The 21124-nt window shown below is 38.6% G+C and overlaps 1 protein-coding gene across 2 annotated transcripts in view; it reads right to left on the reverse strand.

Annotated features, from left to right (window-relative positions):
- Nucleotides 1-21124, reverse strand: part of LOC124864545 (proline-rich protein 12-like) — a 78453-nt gene that overhangs the window by 26938 nt on the left and 30391 nt on the right. For both annotated transcript variants that reach the window (XM_047359362.1, XM_047359364.1), the window contains exons 5-6: nucleotides 7950-8132; nucleotides 3080-3163 (exon numbers count right to left, since the gene is read on the reverse strand). In XM_047359362.1, coding sequence (XP_047215318.1) covers nucleotides 3080-3163; nucleotides 7950-8132 — 267 coding nt within the window. The remainder of the gene's footprint in view (nucleotides 1-3079; nucleotides 3164-7949; nucleotides 8133-21124) is intronic.

Genomic DNA, 21124 nt, shown 5'->3' on the forward strand with positions numbered 1-21124 from the left:
GAAATAAATAAATAACTGTTTTCAACATTTATAGTAGATAATTATTGTATTATATTATTGTAGATCCAAATGCCTTCAGGGTCACATAAATGATAAATTGAGCCCAGCCATGTGTAACATAGCATCAGTAACATCCAGTAGCATCCCGTTAAGGCTTCAGAGGTTTGCCATTCTGTGTTTAACCCTGTCTCTCTCCAAGACAAAGCCACTAAAGAAGCTGCTGCTCCCAATAATTATATGTTCTCTGCTTCTATCCCACAAATTTTACAACTGGCTCAGAGCTTATCTTTTTAGCCATGTTTCTATCCTAGATGAAGCCACTAGAGTAACTACTGCTGTCATTTACTGTGTGTACTCAGTTTTTCTTTCCCATAAAAAGCATTCCTGGACCAGTGCCTCACTGGTGTTGTGTGGGTGTCTGCTCTGTGTCATTCCCTCCAGTTAGTCACAGCCGATGGCCACGCATACATACTACTGTCTAACAACTTGGTCACAAACAAACACAATAAAACTAAAACTGTTAGTTCTGTATAAACAATTCAAAACTGGACAAAAAACCATGGTTTATACAAAATTATTCATACTTTGTCATCCATTCCACTATGCCACTTTGTAAACATTAAAAGCAATTAATGCCAACTACCAAGAGGAGCAGCAAGATGGGACTGCATCGTTCCTATCAGAAAAAGTATTTCAAGTCAGTGTGTGTTTTCTGTTACAGTCACACAGCAGAGGAACTCTTCCAGTAACCATTAGAGAATTAGCCAATCCATTTAAAACAGTGGTTCATGGATAGCCATGCAAACATCATTGTCAGTTTGTATAACTTGTCTTGATCTTACTGTCCTGTTCTACTGCTTCTGTCTGGTTAGATATTTGAATATTTTTAGCATTTTTTTCCCTTTTCCCTTTTATTGATTTAGTGTCGGCTCACTCTACTTGTCAATATTTTTGTTGTTGTTTGTATATCTGATATTTTATTTTGCAGTCTTTTCTTGACTGCAGATTAAACAAAGCATTTTCTTTAACTCTGGTTTATAACAGCGATGCTGTTCATAAATAAAGTCCCTGACAAATAAATAAATAAACCAGTTCTATAAACTGGACCAAACTGTAAGGTCAGTCATTTTCTCCCACTTATTCCATAGTGGGTCGCAGGGAACCTGGTGCCTATCTCCAGCAGTCTATGGGTAAGAGGAGGGGTACACCCTGGACAGATCGCCAGTCCATCGCAGGGCAACACACAAACAACCATGCACACACCTAAGGACAATTTAGAAAGACCAATTAACCTAACAGGTATGTCTATGGACTGTGAGAGGAAGCCGGAGGACCCGGTGAGAGCCTACGCCAAACTGTAAGGTTTATAACTGAATTTATATCTGTACATTTATATGCTTCTATATTTCTGGACCTCTTTGTGCTTGAGATAATATATATTGTGAACTGTGATATGAAAATATAACTGAATTGAACTGCATTAGTAAAGCCTATGGAAACTCTGGAGGAGATGCAGAAATCAACAGCTCAGATGAAAGAATATTTCAAAAGGACACCAATCATGCACTCCCGATACCTGGCCTTTATAGAAGAGAAGCCAGTAGAAAGCCTTAAGAATTCAGTTTGCCACAAGCCATGTGGGGAATACAGCAAACATGTGGAAGAAGGTGATCTGCTCAGATGGGACCAAAACTGAACTTTTCGGCCTGTATTCAAAATATCAAGTAAGGTAGAAAACCGAGATCACTCATTACCCTAAATACATCAACAGCATAAAACAGCATGTGGTGGCAGGATTATTCTTCAGGGGATGCTCGAGTTGATGGGATGATGGATGGAGCTAAATCCAGGACAAATATGGACGAAAACATCTTAGAGGATGCAGAGAATTTGAGACTGGAGTGGAGGTTCACCTTCTGGTAGGACAACCACCATAAACATACACCTAGAGATATAATGGAATGGTTAGAATGGCCCTGTGAATGAACAGACATATATCCAATGGAGAATGTGTGACAGTACTAGAAAACCGATGTTCACAGATGTTCCCTATCTGACTGAGCTTGAGATGTTTCGTTAAGAAGAATAGACAGAAATTTCCGTCTGTAGATGTTCAAAGCTGGTAGAGACAAACCACCCAAAAAACTGACAAGAATTCCAATAAAGTACACCGGATGTATAAATACTTTTGCAAAGGACAAGGTGTTTGTTTGGATATTACATTTTGATATGTGAAGCTGTACTGATTTAAGCCACAAGGTGGCAGTGATGTTCAGCTCATCCTAATGAAGTAACAAGGCTCATATTTCCAAACTGTTGCATGTTTCATAAAGTCTATCTTGTTAACCACGCCTACAGAATCAGATGTTTTCAGCATATCTGCAGGCATTTCAGCTGAGGGACAGAGTTTATTAGTGCATTTGCGCTGCATGACTGAACTGATGTTATGTAGTGCATTAACTGAAATCTAGGAAGATGTCCAAGATGTCCAATCCAGATGTCTAAGAAGAAAGATATGCTTCTCCTGATTCGTAGATCGAATGGACCCAACATTTTGTTTCATTTTTTTGCGTAAATTTCCCATTAAATTGTTTTATTTAGTAAGAGTCTACGTGCTCATCTGCAACTAATTTCACATAACAGACAGCAGGTGGCAGCAAGGGTCCAACTCAGAAACATGCAGTAACTGTGGCAACAGCTGCCGTGGTAACAGGCATCTATCTCCTCTCTCTTTTGTCAGTCAGACAGAGCTGGCTGTCAGTCAACTATAACCCCCTTCTCTCTAAACCTTAAATCAGAAAAACAGAACTGAAATCTGATTCAGATGTTGCATTTTTCTTTATCCATTTAAGACACAACAGGAAATCCATGTTTTTTATACATGCATGTTTTCAAAATACTTGTAAGCACAGCCACCTTAAGACACAGAGACTGGCAAGGTGTCAATAGGCACCTAAGGTGTGAATCAGTTAGAGAATTTCCTTTCTCTACCAGAGGCATTAGTTTGAATAGATGAGGTATGAATAATATATGAGGCTCCGAGCCTTGCTCATTTTGCAGAGGGTGGAAAGCAACTTACTGAATTGGAGAGTTTCTGCAGATCAGCCCAGGATTCAAGATTCAGTGGATGGTCCATTTCTTTTTTCCAGCCATACACCATCATCTGTGTTGACGTCACAGAAAGCTGCTTTTAAGATCTCTTTGTTAGTACAGAGGTTTGACAAGCTATAGTTGGTAAGCTATAGTTTCTTACAACTGCTTTGAACAACCGCATGGCTTTGACTTATTGTAAAATACTCAGTACTTTGTGGTGTTGTTGTCTACAACACAGACGACTTTGTTCTGTTCGTTTTTCTGTCAAACCTAAATGTTTCAGATCATCAAATTAATTGTAATATTGGATAAAAATAACCTAAGTACAAACAGCTGTTTTGAAATGATGATTTCATTCATTAAAGGAAAAAAGTTATCCAAACCATCCTGGCCCTCTGGGAAAAAGTAATTACTATTACTATTATTGTACTATTCATGCCCAGCCTGATTTCAGCCGGGCCTATAGAATCAGAAAATCACTTAAATTGAACCCATCTGACAGCATGAAGTAGGTTAAAATATCTCAAAAAGCAACAAAGGAGGAAAATAATGGAATTTCTAAGGCTTTGGGACTCCAGAAAAACCACAGTGAGAACCGTTATCTACATGAGGAAAACCTTCTCAGGAGTGCCCAACCTACCAAAATTACTTCAAAAGCTCAATAGCTCATCCAGGAGGTCACATCTCAGAACACTCCAGAACTAAAGCTTTTCAGGTCTAACTGCCTCAGTTAAGGTCAGAGGTCACAATTCAACAACAAGAAAGAGAGACTGGGCAAAAATGGCCTCCATGAGAGAGTTCCAGGGCCAGAACCATTGCTGACCAACGAGAACAGAAAAGCTCATTTCAAATATTTTGGGACTGACCAGACTAAAGTATAATTTTTGGAAGGTGTGTATCATGTTACATCTGACCTAAAACTAAGACAGCATTTCAGAAACAGAACATCAGACAGTCTATTGCCTCTTTTCCACTCACGGTTTCAGCACAGCTTTCCACTCGACCTCGCTGTACTCACTAAACCTGTTGTGTATCCACTGACTCACTGTCAGCATCGTGTGTTGTGCTTGTAACCGTGCGACCAAAATGTGTGTCGTCATTTTTCCAACACCATTAAGCTGCCGCTGAATATTGCAATCTCCTATGATGCATAGAAAAGACTGCAACTCATCATTGCACCAAAGGTTAGACTAGCTGGTTGCTTGTGAGGATTCCATGGCTTGGCTATACTGTAGCCCGAAGTGCCAGGCCAGAAAAGTCAGTAATGGAAACAGTTGCAAAACAGGCTGAGTGGAGTCGGCAGAAATAGAGCCCATGGAAAAGGGGCTAAACATGGTGGTGGTAGTGTGATGGTTTGGGGCTGCTTTGGTTCCTCAAGACCTGGACGACTTGCTGTAATTGATGGAATCAAGAATTTTGCTTTCCAGCAGAAGATCCTGCAGAAGATCCCGCCATCACTTTGTGCCTTAAAGTTCAAGCTCCCTTGGGTTATACAGCAGGACGACGATTTAAAGCACACCAGCAAGTGCACCTCTTGAATGGCTAAAAAAAACAAACTGAAGGTTTTTGGGTAGTCTAGTTAGAGCCTGAAAAATGAACAAAGCTCAAAACCCATCCAATGTGGCTCAATTAAAACACTTTTGCAAGGAACCGTGGGCTAGTCATGGGGCAATTACTTTTTTACATGGGCCAGGGTTGTTTAGATACATTTTTTACCTTGAGGAATGAAATTATTATTTGAAAACTGCTTTTCATATTTGACCAGGTTATGTTACCAAAAATAATACTGGTTTGATAATCTGAAACCTGCCAAAAAGAAGAAATTTGTGCAGTGGTTATATTTTTTCACGGCTCTGCATATAAAGAACTGAAGGCATTCAGGAGCTTGGAAAATAAAGACATCCCAACAGAACCCTGAGGCCTGTATACAAAGTGATAAAGTCAGGCTGATCCTGATCATGGGGGCAGATACTGACCACTTACTCAATGTCAATGTCTCAATGTCACTTACTCAATGCAATCTGCTGGGTTTCCATAGATAATAAAACCTTTTAACCAATTCAAATAATACACTGAATTGTACTGCATTGTTTAATACTTACGATCAACTGAATTTATGTACTTGATTTGGAATCTGTATGATTTGATGTAACTGACTTTCCAAAGTGCCTTGTGTTGTAAATTAGTGCTATATAAATAAACTGAACTGAACTGAACACTTTACTGTAGGAGGAGCAGATGGTAGCAGCATCACCAGCTGTCCTGTGTTTCTATAGGAAGGGTAGCATATGAAACATCTGCATTTCATTTAGCTCTGCAAACACGGAATACATACAGATAAGCGAAGTTTGCCATTTTTGTTATAGCTCTCCTTCTCGATTATGAAAACACCAAATGCTGGAATATCTTCTACAAGTAATGAGTTTACATTCATCACTTCAAGTTTCTGAGACTTTTCCTTAATGCTGACATCTGTCAGTAGAACAACTGTGATAATCTCATAGAGGTTTGATTCTACATTTTGAAAATAGGTGGAGGTCTGCTAATGATGGTAGCCTTGAGAGTGACTCAGCACTTCCACTTCATTCTTGCTCAGATACAGAGCCCTTACAGTGTGTAGTTCACACCAAAACCCCCTAAAAGATCTCTTTGAGCTCATGTGGAAACTCAAGGTGTCCCATCCCGCTGCAGATATTCAGGTCCTTCTCAAAATGTTAGCATATTGTGATAAAGTTCATTATTTTCCATAATGTCATGATGAAAATGTAACATTCATGTATTTTAGATTCATTGCACACTAACTGAAATATTTCAGGTCTTTTATTGTCTTAATACGGATGATTTTGGCATACAGCTCATGAAAACCCAAAATTCCTATCTCACAAAATTAGCATATTTCATCCGACCAATAAAAGAAAAGTGTTTTTAATACAAAAAACGTCAACCTTCAAATAATCATGTACAGTTATGCACTCAATACTTGGTCGGGAAACCTTTTGCAGAAATGACTGCTTCAATGCGGCGTGGCATGGAGGCAATCAGCCTGTGGCACTGCTGAGGTCTTATGGAGGCCCAGGATGCTTCGATAGCGGCCTTTAGCTCATCTAGAGTGTTGGGTCTTGAGTCTCTCAACGTTCTCTTCACAATATCCGACAGATTCTCTATGGGGTTCAGGTCAGGAGAGTTGGCAGGCCAATTGAGCACAGTGATACCATGGTCAGTAAACCATTTACCAGTGGCTTTGGCAGTGTGAGCAGGTGCCAGGTCGTGCTGAAAAATGAAATCTTCATCTCCATAAAGCTTTTCAGCAGATGGAAGCATGAAGTGCTCCAAAATCTCCTGATAGCTAGCTGCATTGACCCTGCCCTTGATAAAACACAGTGGACCAACACCAGCAGCTGACACGGCACCCCAGACCATCACTGACTGTGGGTACTTGACACTGGACTTCTGGCATTTTGGCATTTCCTTCTCCCCAGTCTTCCTCCAGACTCTGGCAGCTTGATTTCTGAATGACATGCAGAATTTGCTTTCATCCGAAAAAAGTACTTTGGACCACTGAGCAACAGTCCAGTGCTGCTTCTCTGTAGCCCAGGTCAGGCGCTTCTCCGGCTGTTTCTGGTTCAAAAGTGGCTTGACCTGGGGAATGCGGCACCTGTAGCCCATTTTCTGCACACGCCTGTGCACGGTGGCTCTGGATGTTTCTACTCCAGACTCAGTCCACTGCTTCCGCAAGTCCCCCAAGGTCTGAAATCGGCCCTTCTCCACAATCTTCCTCAGGGTCCGGTCACCTCTTCTCGTTGTGCAGCGTTTTCTGCCACACTTTTTCCTTCCCACAGACTTCCCACTGAGGTGCCTTGATACAGCACTCTGGGAACAGCCTATTCATTCAGAAATTTCTTTCTTTGTCTTACCCTCTTGCTTGAGGGTGTCAATAGTGGCCTTCTGGACAGCAGTCAGGTCGGCAGTCTTACCCATGATTGGGGTTTTGAGTGATGAACCAGGCTGGGAGTTTTAAAGGCCTCAGGAATCTTTTGCAGGTGTTTAGAGTTAACTTGTTGATTCAGATGATTAGGTTCATAGCTCGTTTAGAGACCCTTTTAATGATATGCTAATTTTGTGAGATAGGAATTTTGGGTTTTCATAAGCTGTATGCCAAAATCATCCGTATTAAGACAATAAAAGACCTGAAATATTTCAGTTAGTGTCCAATGAATCTAAAATATATGAATGTAAATTTTCATCATGACATTATGGAAAATAATGAACTTTATCACAATATGCTAATATTTTGAGAAGGACCTGTATTATTTCTTGAAAACATTTCACTTCTTATCCAGACATGTAAGACATAATATAAAAGGCTCCAAGACTCATTTTCATCTAATGTATTAGAACAGACACTATTCATGAGTGTTCTGTAATAGCTGCTCATTATTTTTCTATAGTTATTCCCTTATCACATTTTTATAAGTATGTCCTGTATAGACAAGCTGTTCCACCCACATGCAGTCACAAATAATCTCATAGGCAAATAGGGAAACTTTCATACTTTCATTCAGAGATGCAAGTTTAAATCTTAACTGAATTCTCATCAAGCCTGATTTTAAAATTGCAGTGTCTGGCATTGAGGTTTTGTTGCATTAATATGCATGATTCAAAGTTAAATAAAAATGCTTCTAATGGCTGAAAATCTAAAGCGACCCAACAGCCCAGTAGTTCAGAGCTTTTCCTTTTCAACAAAAACATGCAACCATCTAAAACACAGCGATGATCAGGTTATTCCACTGCAGTATTACATGTCTTAAAGTATTCTCTACCTTTCCTGTTCTGTGCTGCTGCTGCTGCTTAATCACCTTGTCTTGTGTCTCATCCTGATCATTTCTTCCAATGTCCATGGTGCTGCTTGGTCCAGGACTTATTCCCAAAGATGGCGCCGACCCCACTGATCCATCAGACAGAACTGGCTCACTGCTGGACAGAGAGTCTGTCTTCAGCAAGGACTCCGACGGTGGCATTGTGGAAGGTAGTTGTTTCATCTGAGACACAGACAAGTTTGATAGAGATGAACATTCAAAAGCAATTACCCCATTTGAAATATTTCATGCTAAAATGCGTTATAGTAGTAGCCCCCTCTGATGTCAACAGCACTGTATCTGCTTTCTTTCCTGTGTATGATATTTGCCCAGAATTACAAATATTCTTCCTGAACAACAAATTCAAACACATTTAATTGGCTGAATATTAATGACTTCTTCTGTGTGCTTCAGGTGAATATTTTACTCATTTCATTGCTGGTGTAAATGGGGAGGAAATCATGAGTTTAGCTGCACATTGAACCATCTGTCTCATTGAGCCTGAGGCTCAGGGAGAACAACATGCTGTCCATTTTAGATATACAGGGATCCTACTCATTTCAAAATTCCAGACTTTTCCAGATTTTTTCTGTGAGTTTAATAATATGCTGGACATTTTAGTATAACGTATTTATCTTGAACTGAAAACCAAACAACAATGCTGACAGTGGCTTCTGATTTATGGAGCATGTTACAGGGCCATTTTGCAGCTTTTTGACATCTGGACTTACTTAGAAAAACTTGTTTTCAAAATCTGTAACTCTTGTACCTACAAATAACCTGTAAATAAGGATTGGATTTTGCAACACAATCAGATTTTGCCAAGCAGTTTGTTTTTGTTTGCCAAAGTAAAATAAACAGGCGGTTTTAGTGCACTGTTTTACAATTAAGACCCTGTTTAAGGACCACAGGTCTGGTTTAACCTTATTCTGAAGTTGTCTGAAGTCCATAGAGTTGTGAAGTAGCCTTTTATATTTACCAATACATCCGTTGAGTCAATAAAAGGCAATACATAGTCCACAGAACAGATAGTGTAGGTACAAGCAAATAATTATAAAACTCGATCAACATGTAAAACCTTCCACTAGCTGAAAATAACCTGAGTAAAATAAATGTAAATACATTTTCAAGCTTTGATTCATTTAACTTACTATTAGCAACATACAACACTAACAACACGAAGAAATACAAAAAAACGTTAAATAGATAAATAAGTACCATGAACCCGGTGTGACATTAATCAATGTCACTGTATCATTATTAGGGGAGTCTAATCTGCATGTGAATTTGGATATGCAGAACGGCACATCCCAAATAGTTAAAAAGCTTGGGATCTCTTTCTCACCAGCTTTAAATTAAGAAAGCCATTTGGATGAAGAGCGAAACTAATCTAAATGTAGCAAATCATGAAGATCTGATAAAAATCTATACGACTCCGACTGAACAGAAAAATAAAACAATTAAATCTGTTTATGTAACATAAAGTCTCTCTCTTCAAAGTCTTTGTTAGTTAATTACTCAATTTGCGATAGTTAGATTTATTTTGTGTCTCACAGAAACCTGGCGGCAGGAGCAGGATTATGTTAATATAAATGAGTCCACTCCTTCAAATTATTTAAATGTTCACATTTTTCAAAATACTGAGCGGGAAGGAGGACTAGCAGTCATATTTCAGTCAGATTTTAACATTTAACAGCTACACTTATTTTGAATATTTAACCCTTAGTTTTCCTTATCCAAATTGCAAAGAACTAAAACCGCTTTTGTTTGGTGTTTTGGGTCATCCGCAAGTACTCTTAATTTTAGATCAGTTCTCAGATTTCTTATCTGATTTAGTGTCAAATAATGACAATGATGATAATATAGTGGGGTATTACAATATTCATGTTGACACTGAAAGTGGTAGGCTAAATGTAGCCTTTAATTCTATTTTAGATTCAACTGGCTTTCCTCAAAACATCCACAGACCTACTCACTCCTGTCTTCATACTCTGGACCTTGTGCTGACATACTGTAACCAATCACAGGAGGCTGACTCCCTGGTATAATTCAGAGCTGTATACTATTATGAACAGGATATTGGAGAGAATATAGAGCACTACACATTTAGAGGAGTCTAACATATTCTGCAAAAATAGTGTACTGTTGTATAAAAAAGACCCTTTGCCAAGCTAGAACAACATATTTCTCATCATTAATAAGGGAGAATCCCAATACAGTTGCCAAACTTACACAGACTCATAGCTCTGTTGAGCCGTCCATCCCCTCAGCTCTCAGCTTTTACAGAAAATAAAATCATTGGCATCTTCCCAAAAATGATTATTAAGTCTTCAGTCAGTGAGGCAGCATTGCATGTAACTCTAGAACCTGATCTGTGCTTGGACTGTTTTGATTCAATTCAGTTATCAAAAGTATTAGCTTCATCTAAACCATCAACTTGTATGTTAGACCCTATCCCAACAAATTTATTTAAGGAGGTGTTTCATTTGATAACTCTAAATTTTTAGCCTTTAATTCAGACAAGACAGAAATTGTCATCTTTGGACCAGTGTCTTTGAAAAAATAGTACTTCCTAGGATTTTATTATTTCACCTCCTAACAATAGGCACATATATAAATATCCTATCCAGGAATAATAATCAAAAAGTAGTCCATGCATTTTTTACTTTTACAAGGGTGGACTATTGTAATTCTTTACTATCAGGATGTCCACAAAATGTGCTTAAAAGCGCATTTTGAAAATGAAAAAGAAAGATCATATTTCTCCTATTTTAGCTTCCCTTTACTGGCTCCCTGTTAAATCCAAAATAGAATTTAAAATTCTCCTTCTCAGATTTAAAGTCCTTAATAATCACCATACATCAGAGATCTAGAGATCTAGAGAGCACTTTGCTCTCAGACTGCAGGTTTACTGGTGCTTCTAAAAAAGGTTCTAAAAGTAGAATGGGAGGCAGTTTTTTTTTTTGTTGTTAGGCATCTCTCTTGTAGATCCAGCTCCCAGTTTTAGTCTGTGATGCAAACAGCATGTCTAGTTTCAGCTTAAACTTTACTTTTTGATAAATTGTATAGTTAGAGTGGCTTAGGTGATCCTGAGCTATGTCTGTAGTTATGCTGCTATAGACTTACACTGCTGAGAGACATATTGACCACTTTCCCTCACTGCTACATTCTCCTATTACTCTCTATTTTGCATTAGTTGCTGTTAATTCTATTTTTAACTTTATGATGTCTCTCTGTTTCTTCTCTGGCCAGGCACTCTGTTTAGCTAAAAAACTGCCTGGAAGGGGGCATCAACTCAGCTATTGCTGCCAATAACTTCATTTTCTCTTTGTATAGATGATACATTAGGCCCTGTCTTTTAATGTTTCAAACAGGCATTAATAATGTTCGTACCTTATTTGCCACGGTTCACAGGTTAACAAACTATTTTGTGTCTGTAGCATCTGACCTCCACTCTAAAAGGGCTTACAATAATTTTAAAGTTCTTTGTTGAGAAAATTCTGAAGATTAGAAGGGTAATCTGTACATCAAAGCCAAGTGTGGTACCACATCAGAACAAATTTGGCCAAAATGACAAAATTCTGCCGAATCAACTACAAAAACTTAGAAGAAACTATACATCAACAAAGTTCTGTCTCCTCCTGCTGTCTCAATTTTCTACCCACAGCTTTCTTTAAGAAAGCTTTGCCTGTCATAGTGTTTGACCTGATTCAAATAATACACTCATCACTTTTGTCAGGTGTTTTTACCCAGGCCTTAAAAACAGTAATTATCAAACCACCGAAAGAACAATATAGACAAGCTCCTACTGCAGAATTACAGGTCCATCCAAAATCTCCCATTCATCAGTAAGGTTTTTGAAAAAAAGCTGTCTTTTAACAGATGACCATAAAGTGCCACTTTGATTCTCACCAATCTCCTTTGGTAACTGAATTTTGAGGTGCATTTTATAAATTTTCAATTTACAAGATGCAGCCAGAAGTCCAAGCTAATCGTATTGTCATACAGGAACAAACGGCACATGTTTCATCATTGACTAAATTTTTAGAAAGGTTTAGCACCTGTGGTTAGTACAGTAACTGAAACATGGCTCTGTTGCCCTCTGTCCCATTTCTGGTAAGCCAAGAGAAGGTAAGCAGTCCAAGGTGATCTAGGTTTCAATGTAATCCAAGAAATCGTAATGGGAATTGCTGACTAGACAGACAACATTAATCCTGTAGACTTACTGTCAGAGACTTTGAGAATTCAAAAGAGTGGTGTCGAAACTCTAGGCTGTCTGTACTATGCCAAAGTAGGAAGAATGCACTCACTAGTGAGAATTGGAAAGAAGGGTTTTAATGTTTACAGTGGTCAAATCTGTGAGGTAAAATGTCGCATTAGAACTTGTCCCGAAAGAGGAGTAATGTACAAACCTGACATGCAGTGCATCGTGCCAGATGGGTTGGAGCTATTTGCTGCTCTGGTTGCTGTGCCTGTGGGAACTTAAAAAAATTGAGCCAATTCCAATTCAGAATTCAACCAGCCATGACATTTTCCTACCTGCATTTTGGACCAATAGAGCACATACCACCAAGGCTTTGTGAGCGGAGAATCAAGACATCTGACTTAGTTCAGCACACCTTGTGGTCTTCCCAATGATGCCTTTAGGTACCGAAACATGGTACCATTTGATTTTACGTGAATAGTACCAACGGGATTCAGTCGGTACCTATAAAAGTACCGAATTCGGTACCCATCCCTAGCTACAAGTCCTGCATTCAGCACCGTTAGCACGCCTGCATTCATTAGTGACTTGTCGTCTGCAGCCAGCAACATGGCTGGGTTTTAATTTGTGCATTACACTATATAGTTAGTTAAGGGTTTTAATGATGAAGAAATGTTTGAAACAACTGAGATGTTACAATACAAACTGCTAGATGTTGTTTTGATATATTCATTAAAGTTTATATGTTAGGAAATATGTTAAATTGAACATTTTTGAGATTTTATTATTAAACGAATTAACATTTATTACCACATAAACACAGACAAAAGTACCAAAAACTGGTACCGTTGAGTACCGGTACCGATTTCCAGGTACCGAGTATCAGTACCGTATCAGTTCAAATGTGAAAGGTACCCATTCCTAGTCAGGTTACCATTTGGACTTACTAATGCACCAGCTGCTTTTGAGAGGTGCATGGAAGGTGTGTTAGAAGGCATCAGAGAGGAGTGCTGTGTACCATATTTGGATGAAATCCTCTGTTTCTCAAAAGGAGGAATTCGAGGAACATGTGGACCATCTGAGACAGGTTTTCAACAAGGTGCAACATGGCATTAAACTTCATCCAAACAAATGTGAGCTTTTCAAGAGGCAGATACATTATCTTGGACGAATGGTGTCAGGAGAAGGCATCCAGATTGACCCAAACAATGTGAAAGCAGTAGTAACATTAAAGGAGAAAAAACCCTGCACCGACATTGTTAAACCTTTGTACAGAAGTGGGATGAGAGGATGTGTGTGGCTTACCAAATAGCTTCCACCAACAGTCAAAAGTATGACATACGTGCCACTATACAAGCAGGTGACAGAGTGCTATTTAAAAACCTCTCAGAAACGGGAGGCCCAGGTAAACTCCGCTCCTACTGGGAGAAGGCAGTATATCGTGTGGTCGAACAAAGTGGGAGATGGACTATTAAGTACAGCTGGAAAAGGGTAACAAAGTCATACGTGTGCTTCATGGACATATTCTGCTGCCTTTAAATGTTCTACCTCTGGAGAAAGAACTCCAAGAAGAGGCAAAACCGAAAAGAGAGCAACAACCTGAAAGAGATGAGAACCAAGCTGAGATGGATGACTCTGAGGAGGAGTATGCATACCATCATAACCTCCAGAGCAGAATCCCATGCTATGGATTTATGAACTCACAACAAATATCAGCTAAGCTACATCAAACGTACATTACGTAAAACAACGCGTTTGGACTTATAATTTCCAAAACGTAAGTCCCACACTCCAAAGGTTTATATAATGCTTACTACTTAAGCAGACAATGCTCTTTAATTCCCAGTAAACATTGTTCAATTTGGACTGCCCACTTATGTACAATTAATTTACAGAGATATATGCTATTCAATAATGGCAATTACAAATACATTATGATGAAAATAAATGCAGTGTGGTGGCTGAATAAATTCAGATAATATTTTGAGATTTTTCTAACAAACTGGATTTTAAATGATTTTTTTTATTTTGGTCATTTTTACTAATATTGAACTGATAGTTAACAATTCTTTTTAAAATGATCATTAAAATTAGCAAAATGATAACTAATGTATATCATTCCACATATATATGGTTATGTTAGGGAATATTATGAATTACCATATATTTCTTATAAATGTTTGAATTTGGCTATGTACTATGAAAATAACGGCTACAATTTTTTGGTTGAAAAGGTAATTGATTCAAGCACTTGAATAAATACTCATATTGTATCTTCTACGGTCATGGTCATCTGAGAATACTTTGGGAATTTTATGATGAAATATGGATTTTTATGGATTGTTTTAATTAAAGCTTGTGTTGTATAAATATATTACATTTTTTTGTTGAAAAACCATTACATCTAGGGACACCATAAACAATGCCAGTGATTGCAGATGTAGGCTTGGTTAATTGAGAATATTTTGAAAATTATGAGGCACAGTGAATTTATGAAATTCACATAAAATGCTCTGTTTACCTTCAAGATGGGAATTAACATTTTTATTTTTAAAATATATGGAACATGGGATTTTCATATCGTACATCGGTCATGAAATGCTTCCTCCAGCAACATTTTAAGAATTTGAGGAGACACTTGATTGTCCAATATTTTTTAAATGTTTTTCTCTAATGCTATGAATTAGCTACAATGCATTGTAAGGACTAAGCCTGTGAGATCTGAGTGCCTGTGCAAGAAAGTTCTAACCTGACCTATTGGAATTGTGGTCACATTAAATGGTGATGGTGTGCTGGGAGGGACGGGGCCAGAGGCGTACTTGCTGGAAAGGGCTTGGAACCTGCTTGCTTCATAACTGCTTGCAGTCCTAGTTTTTTCTTGTTTCTGTCTTCAACTTTTCTTTTGATAAGCCCTGAAGTGTAATTTTATTTGGTTGTGTAACGTTATTCAGCATCCAGCCGCGAGAGGGCGCGTGTTGTGTTGGTAGCATAGAGTGGGCTTAGGACCACACAAAAGAAGTTATGTTTTATGCTGCAGGTCAGTAAATGTCTCTTTAATGCAAGTTTTGGCTAGGCTGTGTTCCAGATAATCATCCCAGTGGATCATTTTATACATGAAAAAAATCACATATAAGACATTCCTTTATTTACAATAATACAGACGTTATTGGCATTTAGTTTATTTATGTTTTTATTTTCTAATTTATTATTTATTTTTTATTGTTTCACACAGAATACTTAATGTGACAATCTCACATAGTAATGTTAATATCGCCACAGCACTACACTGATGGCTGAGGGCGGAGCTTCAGCCACCATAACTCCAGCTATCAGTGGAAACTCAATTGGTACCGTACCGAGTAAAGCAAAACGGAGTTGAGCAAAGCCGCGCCGCCTAAAACCAGCCAGTGGAAAAGGGGTATATATTTACAGTTGTTTTCAGATCTTAAATTTTATTCAAGGTGGCATTAATAAGTTCTTAAAAAGTCTAAAATTTTACTTGTTGAAACCCGCAGATACACTGTTGTATTAACCGTCCTGACCACTCAGGTCCTCTGGTTCAAGTCTACTCTGCATCTCCAGAACAAGAAGCAAAGATGGAGAAGTAGCATTCAGTTCTTACTCCACTTATCTGAAACAAGCTCCCAGAAGTTCGCAAAAATGCTGAAACTCTGAATTATTTTAAATTAGGGTTAAAAACTCATTTGTTGAAAGTTGCCTTAAAGAGTTATGCCACTGCAATGTACGTTTTTATTTGTTTTCTTTTTCTATGTTTTATTCATGTAAAGCACTGCATTGTCTTGTTACTGAAATGTGTTATACAAATAAACTTGCCTTGTCTCTCTCTCTAAACAAAGCTTTTTGCTGAGCTTCTACTCCAACTAACTGTTTTGTCTTCTCTTTCATTCTATAGACTTGAAAACTGCCTCAGATCTTAACTGCTTACCTGTCTTTGTCTTCTAGATTAAGCTACAAAGGGAGCTACTACTACCATTAACTTTTTACTTTTCTTTAAAATAGAATGGGTCACTTGGGTCATTGCTTTTGTGTTTTTTTGTGTGTAAACTATGTCTTCTCAAACCCCCAGTCGGTCTTGGCAGAGGTAGCTTACACTGAGCCAGTTCTGATTCTGCTGGAGATTTCTTCCTGTTAAAGGAGAGTTTTGCTTTCTGGTGTCGCTACATGCACTCACATATGAGTGAATGCTGCAAGTTAGTGGCTCTGTCATCTGATGGGTTTATTTAGATGGAGGCACTTTTAGAAAATTTATATAATAAACTAACTAGGATCAAATTTGAATGTATAGAATTGACATGGAATCTGTTTGTATGATTGGACTGAATTGACTTTTTTTAAGTGTCTTAAGAAGGTATCTGTTGTGAATTGGCATTATAGAAATAAACTGAATTGAAATGAATAGTTTCTCTCATGAACAAAAACTAGCTCTACTGTGGACTGATGAGACTTTAAAAAAGAATACAGACTATTTTAGACAAATCGTGTTGCAAGTAGCACTGCTATAACAATACTGTAACATATACCATGAAGTTTGTTCCCTGGGCCATACTGGTATCATGTATCATAATTTACAGTATCATCTGCATACATCACAGTGTTACAGTTATGAAGATAGAAGATTATTAATTTAAAGTGCAAAAAATGATGCAATTTTTTATACTTGTGGAACACCAGTAAGCAGCTTCATAACAGAAGAAGCCTGATTTTTATGCACACAACCTGTGATTTATCTGTTAAGTGGGATTCTATCCATTGTATGAAAAGAAAAGTTTTAAACTAGATAACTTGGATAAAAGAACTTTATAATTGACAGACTCAAAGGCTTTGCTGAGATAGAAAAAAAGGCTTTAACAACGCCACATTTACATTACGAAAATGTAACTTTATCAGTAAAAACTGTCGGTTGTCTCAGTTGAGTAATCGACTCTAAGGACAAAATTGATTTGATGTACTTTAAATGAAATTAGCTAGTGTTGAAATAATGAATAATCATTTTAACTGCTAGCTTCCCTACAACCTTTGAGACAGAATGTAAAATATTGACTGGTCTATTGTTAGAGTTAGAAGGAGCATCAACAATAAACATTAATAGTGTAAAAGCGTTTTAAGCATTACTGTGTCCATTTCAGAAATATCTTTCATTCTAGATGAATTCAGGAAAGTAACAATATACTAACCCTGAGATTTAATGACCGTTCTTAAATGAAAAACCTGTACTTGCAGGTTTTTAATTTGCCAACTTATAGAAAACATTGTGTAATATTAGCTAAAGAGTCAATGAATATATTAGAAAATGCAGTTAATTCATCAGGATTGACTGTCAGTTTTACAAAGGTCTCCTTTCATAAATAATTATTTTATTAGTGCCAGATATCTTTAGGCTTACCTTTGGTCAGCTTTTGCTTTGTTAATTTCTTTATTTCCTCATTATTCAATGTAACAAAAAACTTCCTTTTCATTTATTAATGGATTTTGATTGACGAGCATTATCTCGTTCTTTCTTCAATGTTAATATACCTTCATTCATCCAGTGAAGAGGATTTTTGCCTCATTTTGCACACAAAGCTTTTACAGAACAAAAAAGCCAGAAAAACAAACTGTAGACGCAAACAGCAATATGCATCTGGTTACAAAACAAGAAAACTTGGATTTTTTGTGCACTGTGCTTAAATATAGAGCACATCAGTAGTGCTTTTTATTTAAATGTGGTATATAAAGAGCTGGTTGCACAAGGTATCCTAACCCTATGGCCAATATACAGTAAGTAAGGAGTGTATGTTGTGCAAATGTTGCTCAATTGTTTTAAGAATTTTCTTATATCTTTTGTTTTGTAATTTCTCTTATTCTATCTTGATAATCAACATCTAACATTCAAAGCAAGACCTGTAGGTCTTAGATGGAGCTATGGGGTTTTATGTAATTTCTCTAATGATGCATGCTCTGACTTTGAAGTGAATTTACTGGGAAGTTCACTCCTTTGAGGATTGACAGCTGAAAATCACCTTATCATCTTCCTGGGTTGATTAGCAGCAACAGTTGTTTCACTAAGGTCATTACTGATGTCTTTCATTCTGGCATTGTGTTCACATACCACATGTATGCTCCAGAGCAGCTCAGTGCTAAAACACCTGCTTTTATAGTGGCACTTACAGTGATGATTGCCAGTTAATTAAGTGCATTGAAAGAGCTGCACCACAGTGACCTATTTTTTGCCTTAATTGCACTGACTGAAACTTTCTTTTTCCCACGACTTTGTACAAAAACAGAAATCTTTGTTTTTCAAATCACTGAAAAAAACATATTTAACTCAAACATTTACACAAAAAACAAATTGTTTAATGTGTTGTAAGTTGCTTCATAAGTAGTTTTATATTCAGATATGCACTACTCGTAAAAAGGGATATTTGAGTATTGAGTGTGTATTTATAGAAAATGTAAAATGTTCACACTACAGTAATATATCATGAAAGTAGGTAATTTGAGTAGAAGCATGCAATGGTGATTTTCTCATCTCAAATTATTTAATGAAACAAAAGCCAACAACACAGCAAAATATGTTAATGCCTCAGTAACGTGTCATGTGCTCTTGAACATCAATTACAGCTTGACAACAACGTCTCATGCTGTTTACAAGTCAAGTTATTGTGTGCTGAGGCATGGCATCACATTCTTCTTGAAGGGTGGCTCTCAGTTGAAGGGTAACTCTGAACCCCAGAACCTCAATGACCTGCGGAGAACAGGACGGGCTGCTGAGGAAGAGATGTGGTGAGTTCTCGCGAGATTGACTTGTAAGAATACAATATGGTGGCAAACTGACAAACAAACAACTTTCCAGGTAAGCTAAAAAAAAAGCCAATAAAACCAGCCAAATATCAAGTGCAATTAAAATTATTTCCTCACCACTAAAAATTTGGACGAGGAAACTGTTGACAGTCTGCAGAACTACAGTGATGAATTTGTTTACAGATTCGTAATGGGGAAACCTCAGAAGTCAGTGGCCACTCCAACATCCAAGCGTACGTGGTCTGAATGCTCCACCAGTACCACCACCTCACCAGATCAAGCTACACAGATAATTTAGACTACTGACCTCACCAGCTTTGATGCCAGACTGGCCCTGGTAGAAGGTCTGCATAAAAAAACAAGCTGAAGGAAAGTCAACAAAGGGATGATGAGAATGCGGGATAATCTTGTTTTCTCCAACATTGCTGAGCGCACAAAAGAAGATCTAGAGGCCACTGTGTGTGATTTCCTCCAGCGACACCAAGCAACATTTTAAAGAACATCACTTTTCACAGAGTACATCGTCTGGGAGCAAAACAGTCCAACAATCACCGGCCGAGACCCACTGTAGCAAAGATCGAACACTTCAAACAGAAAGAACAAGACAAAAGCTGTGGTAGGGAACTGCATAGTATGAACTACAGTGTGAAAATTCCGTTTCTAAAGGAGATGCTGGTTCGCTATCGCACTTTCTATGCCTGTGATGAAGAAGTGCATCACTGAGGGAAGGATTGCTGTAGTCATAGTTAACTGGTTTTATGTAAATGGCCAGCTGTTAAGAAACAGGGAGATTATGGCGGGGCTTTACTGAATATAACAGCAGGTAAGATTAAACAGTAAACACGCATTAGTTAATAGGTAAAGTTCATTGGCATTTAACGTGATTGTGCAACTTATTGTGACTGTGATTTTGATGTGTACGTCTCTCTAGCACGCCATTTCTGTTTTCTTTCACTTCAACTGACACACACACCCAAGACACCACACACACATACAGGACACACACACTGTGTGTCTTGCTATCCGTGTAGGGACATTGTATTGACTTCCATTCATTGCTATAGCCTAACCCTGACCCTTAATCTAAGCCTAACCTAAACTCAATTCATACCTTAGTCCTAAACCCAACCATTAACCCACATAACCCATTTCCCTTTGTGTGGACCGGGCCAAATGTCAAACAATGGTGAATGTCCACACAATGTTGGTGTTCTGTAAAGAATTGATCGACACAAGTTTAGACATGCGCACCCACACACACACACGCATGTACAAGAAGAAACTTATGGCACAAACTTAGTATAGTCCTCATACTTAGTGATATTAACTCAATACAATTTGTCACTTGGAATGTACATTGACCCCTCCTTGAACCGCCACCTTAACGTGGTGGAGGGGTTTGACTGCTGGAATAATCCTAGAGGCTATGTTGTCCGGGGCTTAAGTGGCCCTGGTAGGGTCTCCCATGGCAAACAGGCTCTAGGTGACAGGTCAGACAAAGAGAGGTTCAGACACCTTCATGAGGACCACTTAAATGGCATGTAACGCAGCCCAGTACGACAGAGCCAGGGTCCCACCCTGGAGCCAGGCCTGGCGTTGGGACTCATCTGCGAGCGCCTGGTGGCCCGGTTACTCTTTGCGGGACCTGGCCAGGCCAAGTCCAAACAAGAGACACAAGGCCATCGCCCAGTGGGCCGACCACCTGCATGGGGAACCATGAGAAACCGGTGCAAAGAGGATTGGGCAGCGGATGAACTAGTCAGGTTCACCTCCATGCACAGCATGGGTTCGGAACCCAGCTTCCAAAGGAGAGAGGTTGGACTCTGTATTTTGGAGTGGCCCACGGGGAAAGGCAAGGTGCTGGGGTGGGTTTGCTTCTCTCCCCCCAGCTCAGCCATCTTGTGTTGGGGTCTACCAGTGCGCCTTCGGGTTGGGGACAGGTCTCTGACTGTCGGGGCTGTGCTGTCCACATATCACCACCTGGTGGTGAGTTGGATCTGCTGGAAGAGGAGGAAGCCGGACAGAGTTTGCAGGCCTAAGCGTATAGTGAGTGTCTTCTGGGAATGTCTGGTGGAGCCTTCAGCCGGGTTGTATTCAACTCCCACCTCCGGGAAAGCTTTGATCAGATTACGGCGGAGGTTGGAGACAAAGGGTCTAAATGGACTATGTT

This window comes from Girardinichthys multiradiatus, chromosome Y, assembly GCF_021462225.1.
Source record: "Girardinichthys multiradiatus isolate DD_20200921_A chromosome Y, DD_fGirMul_XY1, whole genome shotgun sequence".
Lineage (NCBI taxonomy): Eukaryota > Metazoa > Chordata > Actinopteri > Cyprinodontiformes > Goodeidae > Girardinichthys > Girardinichthys multiradiatus.